The sequence below is a fragment of the Opisthorchis viverrini genome (genome assembly GCF_000715545.1).
Source record: "Opisthorchis viverrini unplaced genomic scaffold opera_v5_75, whole genome shotgun sequence".
Taxonomy (NCBI): domain Eukaryota; kingdom Metazoa; phylum Platyhelminthes; class Trematoda; order Opisthorchiida; family Opisthorchiidae; genus Opisthorchis; species Opisthorchis viverrini.
The window spans coordinates 154,258-168,752 of NW_008751732.1; the positions used below are offsets into that span (position 1 = coordinate 154,258).

Consider the following 14,495-nt stretch of genomic DNA (forward strand, 5'->3'; position numbering starts at 1 on the left):
CAAATGAATATAAAGGAGAACTGTGTTAAACTTGACCATAAACACAGAGATGACCCTGTGTAAAAGGAGCGACGATCAGACTTGATGGATACCAGTATTCCTGTAATTCAGGTGCAATAGACATTTAACTTGGTTGTTTCCTTGTCGAGCTTGAGGGTTTGAGTGCAACCCAACTGCGCAGTTTGGAGAACAGACAAACGACAGAGCAGCGTGCACAAGTTAGCCATGTCCCGCCGCATCTCCACCGGTAATCTAACGTGAATTTCACAGTGGAGACGCCACAGGTGGACCTTAGACTATGGCGGGCTTGAAACAAACTAGTTTTTGAACGCAGATAGATGATATCTTCAGCCGGTTTACCCATTTGATGACAAGATTTTCCGGTGAGTGGAAGATGAATGTCACACGTCACATTCCTCTTTGCAGAGTATAAAGTGTCAGCAACAAAGTATACTCTTTGGAGGCTGAAGGACTCCAACGGTAGTGCGGAGGAAAAATTCTTGTCCGGTTACTTTATTTTGGTGGAACGAGGTTAAAATTTGATGCTTTGGTGTGTAAGGGCATCAGATATGCCTTCAGGCTAGCTAAAGAGTACAAGAAACCGGGAAATGTATCGCCAAAGAAAAGTGTGTTGGGGTGAATATGGACCCACGTTTCTGCCAAAACCGGGAGCAGACTATTGCTCTCAGAGATTCGAAAAGTACTGAAATGCAAGGTACGTGGCGAACTCTTCTCAGCCAGAAAGTGCTACAGAGTTTTCGTACTGTTAGTAGCCTCCACATGCTTAAGGTTAACGGCTGCGACTCTCAGTTGATATGCCAACTGGCTGCCAAACTAACTGCTTAGATGGAAGTTTCGGTCGAAATCCTGAACTGAGCGGACAGGTGACCCACAATGTTTTCTAGTATTGTGGTTTGGGTTGCTTGAAAGAATTAAGGGCACAACCCGAGCGCCTCAAAGTTTTGCGTAGGGAGTCGGTTGTTGACCACAGCGTAATGACACAAAGAGGCATGAAAAGCCTGAATTCGTTTGTATTCCCGGTAAAAAGATGTAGTTGGGTGACCGGAGGCAAAATTTTAGGGGACTTTGTGATGAATCGCACGAGACCGGATGGGTAGATGATAACCATTTTGGCTACGTCTTCCTCACCTACAGGCTCGTGCTACTGAGTGAGCAGAAGGTCCATATCTGATGACAACACAGCATGTGATATACCGATGATGCAGTCGCGGAAATGGGTGTGATGTTCCGGTGCAGTAGAACACTTGAGCTCATGATAATTGTCACAGCGTCAATGATAATAAGGTTTCTTGGGCACATTGTGGATAAGAAAGTACCTTTTTTAAGGAGGGACAAAAGATACCCATTCGAAGCATATTAACGAATTTCTGTCGCTTTCCAATCAACATGTCATGCTAGGCATCAAATACAGCTTGGCTATGTTTGGGAACAGTTTGTCAAAAGTGCTGTGTTCTGTTGCATTTACGTGGATGACTTAAAAATGGAGAGCACTTAGGAATGTAAGCGAATAAAATGGTTTCCGGCAGTAAAAATGAAGGGCAGGAGGAAGAGTGTTTGCTCGAGGACTCTTACTGTACGGGGAGACTGTCCTTGTTGCTCCGCCATAATTGCTGTTATTGTTATTATATGGTTGTTATTCAGTCTGAAATTTTAAATATGGCACTGTTTTCCGCACATGCGTGAGACGCTTCTCACAGCTTTTAACAAAAGCCATCACCCCCACGGAAATTTGTTAAAATGCACAAAACTTCGAGGTTGCCATAACACCAAAGGACGTCACTAATCAAAGTGCAAATCAATTTCCGCCAGATTACACGCGCCAAACCTCCCGTCTCTCGCATAAAAATAACCCAAAATGGTGTACAATTACACGAAACCTCGGGGCCCAGTAGCTGCAATGTATAATAGCCCCGGACCATGTTACCAGCTCCCGCCATTAGTGGGCTACCCTGACCATGATACACGTTCGACCCACGTTCGTGAACCTCAGTGGAGCCTGGGGATAAAACATAAACAGGAAACTGTTGATAGCAGCCCTGGACCTTGTTATAACCCTGATTCTAAAATACTTAACACTGGGAAGGCATTTTCACCCCAGTTTTCTCTTTCAAGCAGACAGAAAGAAGCTGAGAAATCATTGACTCCAGGACCAGGAGCATATGTGCCTGAAAAATGCGATCCACAGGTGTTCCCAAAACATCCAGCTTACTCGCTGAGTTCAAGACACAAGGGTCTGCGGTTTGACGACATTCCGGGTAAGCTTTTTAAACACAAGCCTACGAATCATTAGGCCCGAATATATACACTGTGGATCCAATGCTTGGCAGGACAGTTCGCAGCCAGAAACCATCTGCACCAAGTTATTCTATTTCAGGACGGAGAAAGCGGTCTATGTCATGCGAAGTAAGTGGCAGACTAACGATTCTTTATTTTGTGTACAGACTCCAGGGGCTGGCGCTTACAAAATCACTGCAATGAATGTTTACAAAGAAGCTCCACCAGCTTATTCTCTCTCAGCAAGAACCCAGTTGCCCCGAGATGCTGGAAGAAAGCCAGGTCCTGGAGCGTATTCACCAGAAACGGTACGTTTGGTCATTTAACTATATATACTACAATTTTTAAAGATACATTAGCACAGTAGTGCTAGGCGCGATGTAATAAGGGTACCATCCCAAGTCGGCAACGACACAAAACATAATGGTAATGATCCTAGGACAACAGTCAGGGGTTGAACGCGGAGAACGAATATGTGATGAATAATCTGCACCGGCTATTGACGGAAGTGGACCATCTGAGTAGGTATGACCGCACAGCACTTTCAAGGGTCGACGTGAAAGGCTTCATGTGTCCTTCGGTTAGAAGGATCGATTTCTCTAAACCAGCGTCAGAAATCTACGAAGAATGCAGAAATATATATTATTATGTATCCAACGTGCAGATGACTAGTCCATTTGAACAGGCTTGGCTTTGCGAGAGATAGACTGCCCGGATGTAAATTTATCCATCTACTTCGGTGTGGACGACGGAGAAGGCTTGTTTGCGCCGTAATACCGTAGCGTCTTTTAAAGGGTCAATTATCAAGGAATCGCATTAAAGGTTTGCGTAGTTGTAATCGAAATTCATGCTCAGAAATCTCGGTGAAGTTGAAGACAAAATTGTATGCATCGAACATACGCCTGCCAGCTGAGCACCATAGTCAAGAATACAATATACAAGCTATTCACTGTGGACCACGTTTGGAGACTTTCGTTGGCAGTGTGCGGATGGTTCTTAAATGGTAAAAATTTTAGACTGGAGTGAAATGGTCTTAACGGGAGTTTGACCATCTCTTTGGGTAGCTTAGTTTGTGGTTGATGTATCCCGAATGGTTCTTTGTAAGACCACGCTTTTGACTACTATATAGAGCTCATAGTACTTGGGAAAGTTTTTCGAAGTATAAATAACTCAAACGGTAATGAATAGTGGCCATGAAGTCCAAGAGGAGGGAACGATAATTAGTTTGTGAACAAATGGTGACAGCTTTTTTCGCCACTCTTGGTATCCGGTTTACAAAGATATCGTCAGTAATCTAAGAGACATTACCAGTTTGCGGAAAAGTAAGTTAAAATAACTGCACAGACCCTCAGTGTTTCGCGAAGGAAAAATTCCTGTCGCACGAAATTTTAAACGTAAAAACTGTGGTAAATACGGTACAGTCGAAAATAAAAGTAGTAAATGTCATGCATTGTGTTGGATTTTACTTATCTTCGTGGTTTAAAAACATATTTTGGAAATCTTAACCCAGGATAACCTAGAACGTTGCGATGTTTTGAACTGTGCACATGACAGTATTGTATTGTATACAGTATTGTATACCTCCAAAATCCTTAGGGACCTACATCAATTTAACAGACTAAAACATAGAATTTAGGGTGATAACGAGACTTGATGCAATAAATTTTAGGATGACGAAACTGTGGTTTGGTTAATTTTCTAAAAGATCGACGGATTTAATCTCTGTAATTAGTGTTGGTAACCCTATAAGGAGACCGTATATCCTCTCAATTTCTCGTAACACAAGGATCAAATGTAATCTGTTCAGGTGCTTTAAAGTTTGTATGCTGCATTGGTTGTTTCTGCGGAAACAAGAAAAGGTACTAAGAACTATAAAATTTTAAAAAATACGTAATCCTATATCGTATCGTCACTAAGAAGATTTAAATTTACATGCTCTTCTGCTTTATCTTTTTGGGTCAAGCTCTACAGGTAAAACTTACAACACCATCTAAGATATCACCTTATACATACAGCTAACTGGTCTTTTGATTGCACGAGGCTCTAAGAAACAAAAGTTCAGTACGCAAAAATGCCCATACGTGATATAACCTGCACAAGAGTCAGTAAAAAGTGAAGCTAGACAGCTCAAAGTATAATACTTGAGTATCAATTTTAAATTGCGCACAGGGCGTGAAAGTACATTGGAGTCTGTCAAACTTTCCACTTAAAAATGTCACAGATGACTAGATACAGCCCAATTATGCCCTATCATCTCTCAGGATTATTTACTGTGAATATGTTTCAGCCTTCATTCATACCTAGCCATGCGGAAAGCGTTCACACTGACTGCTTCACTTGCCAAAATTTTTATTGAGACGTTCACCGCCTTTGTTTTTATGGCCATGAACATAATCACTGTGAACCCTAGATTTTGCAGCATTTTAGACAGGCACATACAAAGCTTGAATTCATTTACTTAAACAAATCACCCCTTATACTGTTAAAGTAAGTGACACAGACAACCGCTTGAGTAGGACCTAAAAGACCCTCTATCATCTGTCCAGCCGTCATCAATGAGTAAATGTATGGTGTTGGTTGTAAATACCTTTTCTAATGACGCTCGCTAACGTTCTGGATTCTGAATGATCTCTGCCACTAGACAAGTATCAGATCATGTGATTTTTACCACTAATTTTTAGCCAAGCCATTGGCAAATTCGTGCTGGATAAGAAAACGGGACGATTTCGGCTTATAATAGACAAAGTATTGTAACATACTCTTCTGCCGAACTGCATTTCACAAAGTGGTACGCGCAAACCTTCAACTCCATTGGGTTTAACAAAACACTCTTGGGGTACAACTGGTTGGTCATACATGTGGGTAATGCAACTGGTTTACCAGGCCCATCCAGAACGTTTGGTACCAGGGCTGGGTCAGCTTAGTACGTTTGTTGGTGCTCACTACGAATAAGTGATTGGGCAGCAACAACAAAAGCAGCACCGTGTCTAAAAATAAATTTTCCAGTTTTCTGACGGAAGCGTTTGCGATAGGCTACTTCTTTTGAATAGGATTCTTACAACAGTGGCTGAAAAGTTTGAGTTTTTTAGATGATGCATTCTGAATATACAAGCAAAAGTATTCAGCTGCTCTTCATGGTTCGTCTGCTACCTGAAAAAAACTTATTCATATATTACCGCGAGTAAGCAATGAAAATTCGGCCAAGGTTACATGAGTTGAATCCGTTGATTTGATGATGACACATGAACTAACGGTTCGGCTACTTTAATGAAGTATAACTGGAATTTTTTTAAATCAGCTGAAAATATCCATTTAAGCAGGAAAGTTACCAATGATTCCGACTAACTGACCGGGAGAAGTCATCTTCTTGAGTTCAAAGTACTGATAGACTCCTTACGGGTTACCTGAGGTTATCTATATTGCCATTACATTTAATAACTTGAACATTGAAATCTTTAGGCTAGCTTTGCCCATAGATTCACTTGAGTCCTGTGTAGTACCAAAAATGGATTAAGTTTTCATTTAATTTTGACTACTTGTTGCTGACACCCCAAGGAATTGTAGAAAACTGACAGAGAAAACAAGGTAGCATAAAGGATGTCAATTGCTCTGACTGAAAAATAAATTGCTGGATTTTATTTGAAATAAAACAATGGAAAGTCTTCTTACAGGGGAAATTGCCCGCTCATCTATGTGGCAGGCTTCTGACCTGTTGGGTTCAAACTGCTATCCGTAGCTTTCAGTAAAAGAGTAACGCTTAATCCTGGTTTAGGTTGTTTGCAGGTGAGGTATTTTAATACCCAGTTGTGGGACGTAAAACTTGAAATTCTTTTGCCAATTTTTTGTAGAGGTCTATGGGTTTCATCTTACTGCACCGTTATAATGTTCCCGCCTTAGATTCTGTAAGTAGTGCTAGTTCGCAGATTGTTCCGTCATGACAATATCCTGAAAACTGTTTCATGGCGCAAAGTTACACGAACTTACTTGTGCATTCATTAGTCATTGTTATGGGTGCGGTCTTTCTTACAACCATTCTGGCACGTGCATGTGATTTTCGAAGCAGCGAAAATTTGTTAAATAATACTGAAGAGTAGAAAGAAGTGCGGAGCCCAACCCACGCCGACATCTGAGTTTCAAGAAATACCCACCTGGAAGAATTGCTAGATGACCGCGTCAAAGTATGAATGTCAGTCTTTTAGTCCTTAGCTTAGCTACTGAAGAACGCGAGTGACTCTTTACTGGGATAGATGGTTCAACTATCCAAAATATAGGTATTCCTGAAAACTACCACACTTTTTACAAATGTTTTATTGTTCATTCATTGCCCTGTCTGTATGCGTGGCACCATTTTTGTGGGTTTATTAAAGTCAGTTCACCAAGCCGGGCTTTTGAATCTGACATCACATCACGTCTACAAACGTATAACTCAACGATAAACTTCAGCATCAATATATAATTAGATCAGTAGTCCAAGACATTAAGTGTTTTTTCTGTTTTGTTAAAAATATTTACGACGTGGCTATATTTGGGCAGCCTGACAACATCTCAGCCCTGTTGCTTCCGTCAAGCAGTACGACATCTAGGCACCTAAAGGTTGTTTCCAATTAAAGCATCATTTTAGCAATAGCTTTTGCGGTTATTGTAGAATATCATCACATATCAATGAAACTACTGATATTTACTATGGATTTTGCTTTATTTTAGAAAACTGTGTGTATCCCAAACAATAAAATAATGTAAATATGCTCAAGTTTATTTGGAAACACATGAAAAATTTACAGGAATGCAGATACTTGGAAATGGATTTTTCTCAGGACAAACAAAATTTTTAAAGGGATATGCGGTCTCTCAGAAGTCAGACTGTGGAGAGAAAAGGATGTTGCTGCATTCCACTTGTCTCATTACACGTAATTTTCAAAAAAATTCCAGAACCCGATTTTGAATTTTAGGTTACAAATATTTTATTGTGTAACAAGTAAAGATGAAGAAAGAGTAACTGCCAAAAGAAGAATACACATTTTTGCAAACTTCCAATAACTCTATAACGAAAATCCCGTGTGTGCAAGTTTTATTCCTAGAAATACACAGGGGCTGTTCTTCTGCACAGTCTTCCTCAGAAACTGTTGACACTGTTCACTAAAAATTGATTAAATACACCTCTAAAAGTTGCAAGAAGAACGAGGGTAGAATGCTCAGTGTGTTGTCTGTGTTCCTTTTGGCTAATACGTAACAAATTTGTATGGTTCAAAAAGTTCAATGGAAGGGTTCAAAGTGATGGGGACACACAATTTAGTGAAATAAATCCAGAAAAGCGAGTTGAACGAGAGGTATGCCAGTGGCTCGCGGAATCGAGTAAGCGATGTTAGTGTCGGACAGGATTTTGTGGGACTGGATTTTTGCAAGCCAATTCAGGTTCAGAAATTACGCAAGTTTATTTCGGAGGCAAAGTTGTGGGTCCAACAGTCAGAATACAGTTGCCTCTGCTATCACTAATAGTCTAGGTGGCACCAGTCCTGATCGGTTCAGAGGTCACCGCTCAGTGATATAAAAGGCCTGCTCTTTGCCAGTGGAGTGACGGGTTTTTTTACCAAATTTGATGCAATGAACTTGAGCTCATTTTCTTTCAGCTAACAATTAGGGGCATGCAATTGTGTTCCCGCATTCTGTTCGACAAATGCCTTGTCGTTAGACCACAGTATGATTTTCAGCACCAGCACCAGCACACGCACAAAAGCCGGCAGGAAATAAACTGTCCATTTGCCCTTCTAAGTGAACCTGGAAGTCGGGTTTGAGTTGAATTTTAACCATCAGTTAGCAGCCATGTATGCAGTATTAAAAGAGCTTCTAGGCCTTCTGGTAATTATTTCAGCAAGTGAGTTGCCTTTGAATGGGGGCTTCATGCAGATGAGCTTCTCCACAAATTTTACAGATCGCAGAGTGTTGAGTACGAACCGTCCAGGATTTCCATTCTTCAGTAGAGTGAGCTCCAACAACTCTATTTCCTCTTGTGGTCGGCGGTAGGAGCATCTAGTCACTTCTGTCTCAATCAGGCATGTGATTGGGGCTTGCTTCTATTACAACCAAACGAATCTATCGAAGAATGTATACTGACATTTACACATTCCTTTCTGTCAACTTTGCGCTGTATTGTCCCTTCAGTCTTCTTTTCAGTACTGACGTCAAGAAAAGCCTAAATGTCTGTTTTGTTCTGGCCCCGTATTAACCCTGATGTTAGTATAGACTGATTTAAAACTGCTTAGCACGTCTTATGTGGTGGACGTTTCATCAGCAAGCACTAAGTGACAATTGGCGTTGGTCTACCTTCCAGACGCTACATTGCATGGGCACTATTGGATATCAGTGGCGTTGATGCAGACATTTTTAACAAGATTGTCCGAATGAGTACCTGGAGATGTAAAACTTTGAAATGATCGTAACGGACTAGTACTAAGTCCTTCTTGTCATTCAAATACAATCTTCTCCTTGCAATAAGGCATTCAGATAATTTTGATTGTGCGGGAACAAAGCATCGGCAGTGAACGTGTGATTAAACGTGAGAAACTTTAATCCGTTTCGGAAAGCTTCTGCACAGTGTCCTCAAAACTGACTGATACATCTTAGAAGCTTAGGCAAAATTTGGGGGCAAGGGGAATATTCGGGTGGTAAATTGCCACCTTCTTGAATATTATTGGTGAAGAAAATAAGGATTTTATCACAAGGGACTTTGCTTTGAATAATAGGTAGAATATACATATTTATTTTGGCCTGTGTTGCAAAACTTTCATGCGTTCTGTTAATATACGAAGAATTTTGAAATCAAAGCAACTCAGTGGGTGAAAGAAACTGCTATTGAATGTGTTCCCCAAAAATGACACTATTCGTTAAAAATGAGCTCGATGGCTCTTTCTTCACATCTTAAATAAAACCTAATCGGTCAAGGGAAGTTCAGAAAATACTATGATATTTTTGTACTTAGAAATAGACATGGCATGAATTCGGCGTCCCTTCACTTTAAAATCAACCAAGGTGATGAGATTTTGACTTTTCAAAATGGTCACTCTCAATGACCAAACTTAGGTTTTGCTTCGCTGAAATGTTCTCTCATTTTCCAAGGTGATGAAATTAAAAGACACTTGACATGGCTAAAAATATCACACATCATATCTAAAATTTAAACGGTGGAATCATTTGTGTAGACAGGTCCAAGAGGGAAAAGTCACAGTGGTTCGGGGGCTTTTGTTGTTAATGCTGAGTTTGTTGCTAGGGCAGCTTATCCACTGAAACCAATTTCGCCGCTTGAAACCACTGATGCCATAGCCAGCTGGCCTATAAAAAAGTCCTTGTTCGTTTTTCACAAAATTTTAGGCCATTTGAACGAATGCTATACACTGCATCATCATAAATCTAATCAGAGCATTTTGTTTTATTAACCGTATGACGGCTGTGGTCTTCGCAGTAGTTCTTTGCATTTTCCATATGCCAGGAGTCTACAGTGATTTGTGGAAGTCGACTGTGGACTATATAGATTTGATTCAATTTCTGTATCACTGTCTACATTGTTTGAGCTTGTTTCACTTGTCAGCCCATACGATTTCCTGTATTGTTTTGACTGAATGTTGGTAGCACGCTCCTTGATCTTTGTTCTTTACCGTGTTTAGCCGCACGGTTTCCTTTAATTTTGTTTTTGTCACAACCGTCTCCAAAGAATTTAAATCTATTAAAGATTTTACACGCTGCAGGCGGGCATAAGTTAGCCTAAATATAAACGTAGAGCTGGCGATTATGCTGTCAGAATTCGATGAAATTGCGAAAAATAACGGTTGTTTGCCCTTGTTCTACAAACTCTTGTGTGTCCCTTCAGGTTTGATATACGCGACTCATGGGAGATCGGTATACCTTTTGCTAGGCGTTCTTTGGAGGCTACAAATAACTTCGCCATTATGTCGGTCATCAAACCTGCGCATTACTAATCATTACAAGTTCTATTTTCTACTGTATCTCTGTTCCACCTTTTCTTTGTTCTTGAGCCAGAATCGTGACTGACTTTCTTTGCCGTCTTCTTGTTCAAAAGTGCGTGAAAATCCTGGTAAAATCGAGGGCTCTCTCGGTCTTTCAGACAGAAAACAGGCCGAATAGCCGTCTTATTGATGCAGATTATGGCGGTCTCAAAGGAGCCATTGTGGTATGAGTTATGAATAATAGATCAGGCCAAAGTTTGCCAACAGAGGAAAATTACTTGATGGGTAGTATTCTAACGAATGCACGTTAGGGGCAGCCCAGCCAAAAGCCATCGTTAGGAGGGGTAACATAATTGCTCTAGTCACTGTTTTCATTGTTGCAGCTTTCCGTAGGGTAAAATGACCCATTATTTACTCTGCGACACCAACTGGAAAACTAATAGATGATCAATTAAACAATTATTATAATTCCAGTCTGTTGCTTGAAGACCTTGGTGTTTTCGGAAAACATCACTGGCCTTGAATTATTCCACTTGCTTTCTTTCTTTCTGTACCTGACACCAGTCATTGTAATTGTCTTCATTGGACACTGGGAAATTGCATTTGAGCTAGTTCTCTTGAAAATTCGATTTCGTTTGTAGTTATTCTGTTTGGGTTGGTGTAACTTCGTCATATTTGGTTGTTATCTATACGCCCTTCATTCCATTAAATGGGGCTATTCACCTCTAGGACTTTACAACGTTGACCCAATGTTGTTGCTTTAATTTCATTACGCAGTTTGTTTGTGGATATCTCTCGTGGCAACCGCCATTCAAGGGGACATGATGTTTCTCACTAGACACCATTCTAATGAATATGGATGCTCAACGCCTGACAGCGCTAACAGAGACAAGCAGTTAGGTTAGACCACATCTTCTAGTCAATCTTGTTTAATTTAGCGTAGTCTGTCGGCATTACGGCGATTGATATTCAAGTGAATTACACAAAAGCACATGCGGAAGAAGTTATACAGACCACAAAATTGTTCTGTCTCAAAGTGCATATAATTTTCTGAAAATGAACCAACTTTTTACTTTAGTTTCAGCTGCCCCACGATATCTTAGTGTTCCGTGTAATATGGTATTGACAAACTAATTGACTTTAAATTTCTGTGCTTGCGCTTGAATTCTACCTGAAGCTAGCACGATATAAATTTGTTGTTCTAACCGTCTATGTCGCGTTTTGCGGTCTCTGACATTTTCATCGATATAATCAGGAATTTGAATACAGCTATAAGGCCTAGTAAAAAAGTTCTTAAATTTAAAAAAGGTCACTCTGGAACGTTATACTATCCCTTCTATTGTGCCGACTATACATTACCCTAGTGGGCTTGATAACCTATGTTGTAAACGTTTTGTTTTGCAATTTCGTCATTATGGGAACCACTAATTTTTGCGTACAAGAGAGATTCAGAAAGAAAAATCAATGAATTACGCTGTTTTTATTTCTACCTTTGGTTTGACTGCTTACTACAAATAACCTTTCGTATAAACTGAGCTAAGCGTATCGTGTCTAGGGCCCGTGTGACCAGCACAATGATAGCAAAACTACGCAGTATCCTTAGTTCTAAAGAATCTTTGTATGAGTATATTCCAAATTTTATCATCAAAAAAAGATGAATTAACTGCCAAATGCCCTCATCTACGCTCTACTTAGGTTTTGGCGGGAATTTTAAATTATCCCGGCTGAAGCACGTGTTCGTGATAGTTTGTAACTAAGTCACCTGGACCAACATCTGTTATAATCACACGGATGTTACGTTTCTCTACATTGATGTTTATTATAAAGGAACATTTCTGAAGTAACTACCTAGCACTGGTGAAAAAGTGACCAAAATACAACTCATTTACACCTTACGTTCGGTGAATGCAAACTCCCAGTCTTGGTCGAACATTTGAGTAAATCATAACAAACTTCATATTTGACCGACCAAATGGGTGGGCCACATAGACTGACTAGTTTTGTTTATCAACCATAACTGGCGAATGAAACAACCTTGATCGCATGGTTGGGATTGCTTATGTCGACTAAGTATCGATTGACAATGAGTTTTAGTCAAATTATTCTAAACTGCTGGTAACACCATTTGGAATTATAAATAAATCATACCGTGTGTTGTTCAGATGAAAATCACCGCTGAACATTTGAGGCTGTATGTCCAATGTGGCGACATCCGTTTACACGCGTAAATTGTGGGAGTATAGCAACGGATACTGTCGTCAACCAGGTGCAAGAAGGACATATATTAGATGAGTGTACTTAAAGTGGTGCCCTGTTCATAGTGTGACCATAACAGCGACGACGATATCTGAAGTCCCATGTATCGTTCATCTGTTCATATTTACCTGAACAGTGTGCAGTCCATGAGTTTATTTTAGCCAATTACGAACTGATATGGATGAGTCGGACCAACCCGAATGAAAACAAACTCTTGTGTAAGCAACTGGTGTCATTCACTGGCGTAAGAAATCACACTCTATTCGTCTTAACAAATTAAATCTGCGTAGAACAATCAAAACTTGATGAAACGACATAGCGACAGTGTATAGAATTTTACATTGTTTACCATCATTTGTGTGCTTTGTACGTCTCCCTGATTTTCATTCGTCTGCCCAAGTGGAGCCAAATGGTGCGAAAAGATACAACTGAGGACAACAGAATCATATCTTTGGTAAACAATCTTGAAACACGATTATTCTCTCATTTAAACGTTATACAATCTGTCCCAGAAACCTGAGAGGGGATAGAATTGTTTCAGCTTCATTAGCGTTTTCACATGAATTTTTCTGTAACAGTTTCATTGGGCCACGACTGATGTTCGAGCTGACATGTGGCTCTTATCGACCGAAAACTGCCTTTGGATTGTGTGGTTTGAGGAACAGTCTGAGGCAAATTTGGGACAGGAAAACCTCTTCTGAATGTAGAATAAGAGCAAAATTATCGACAAACCTGATAAACAAGCACTCCTTTAGGGTTGTATGTGCACCTCAAAATGCTTGATTTTTCAGCCTTCCATTAATCAAAGCGTATTAGTGTTTTTGACCAAAGGAACTGAGTTCATAAAAACTCGTTTGAAGTAACTGGTGACTTTCAGCTTAGTCGGTCGGCGTTAATTCATGATTAATTTGACCATTTTTCCAATTATTGGTGACCTTTGTAAGAGCATAACATGAAAAAATCACGCCAATCTGCTGCGTTTAGCTCAGCTTAGGGTGGTCGTCCAATAACATTTTCCACCAGAGGTTACTCACCTGACGGTAGCAGACATCAGCTAAGGCCTGAACTTGCAATCTCCACATCGCAATATTAATGACTGGACATCTGGCTACTAAGCCTTTGGTCACAGCAAGCATTTTATCTTTCATCTACGATTTTTGCATTCAAAATTCCAAATACTGACGATTAGACACCATGTTTTGCACCTGACGGGAAACCTAGCAACTATCAGACACTGGAATACAGACCCTAATATGACTGCATGACAACCTCTTGATTAAGCTGCGGAAATTTCGTTAATGTTTTCCGACTCCTACCATGTTTGGATTTGCAACTTTTTTGTTCTGAGGCCAAATTTAGCACTTTTTTGAGATTTAATTCTCTTTTGTTGAGCCCAGTTAAACCAGTAATGATGGCGTCACCTGTTCACCATCGCTTAAAATGTGGTCCGTCTTTTCATCATGGTCTTCTCTTTTAAAATAATTCTACCTTGCTTTTACGAAAAAGACTTCGCTTTTCAATGGCTACACTCATTCACTCGAGGGTTTTGTTCAAATAACTAGGACGTCTGAGCCTCATCAAGGCAACGGTGTTATAGAGGTAGTGCTTTTATACACGAATATACCAAAACCACTGAAAAGAGTTCCATGACAAGTTGGACAAGCTCGACATATAATTAAGATTTCATTCGCAACCTTGGTATTTCATGCGCATAAATCGAGATCTTGGATGATGGGGCTGCTAGCGTGCTTTATTAATTTCCCCCAAAATACTGGTCAAAAGCTTAAACTACTAGCTACCATTTTAGTTCCTTCCTTTGCTTTACAAAGGGATATTTTTTTTCAAAATAACCCATCTTTGTTCTTCCTAAGTAGAAATTTCGTGATCAACGTCAAAGTGGCTCCCTTGACGATGCTTATGGTATATATATATATATATATATATATATATATAAATAAACCTATACAATATATTATTTGTTTTTTT

At 40.0% G+C, this 14,495-nt stretch overlaps 1 protein-coding gene across 1 annotated transcript in view; it reads left to right on the top strand.

Moving 5' to 3' along the window:
- Positions 1-1,876: 1,876 nt before the first annotated feature.
- Positions 1,877-14,495, top strand: part of T265_04532 (hypothetical protein) — a gene marked incomplete at both ends in the record, with an annotated part of 23,562 nt that continues 10,943 nt past the window's right edge. Inside the window, 3 exons of the mRNA XM_009169296.1 lie at positions 1,877-2,276; positions 2,312-2,424; positions 2,463-2,603. Of these exons, the coding sequence (XP_009167560.1) occupies positions 1,877-2,276; positions 2,312-2,424; positions 2,463-2,603 (654 nt within the window). The remainder of the gene's footprint in view (positions 2,277-2,311; positions 2,425-2,462; positions 2,604-14,495) is intronic.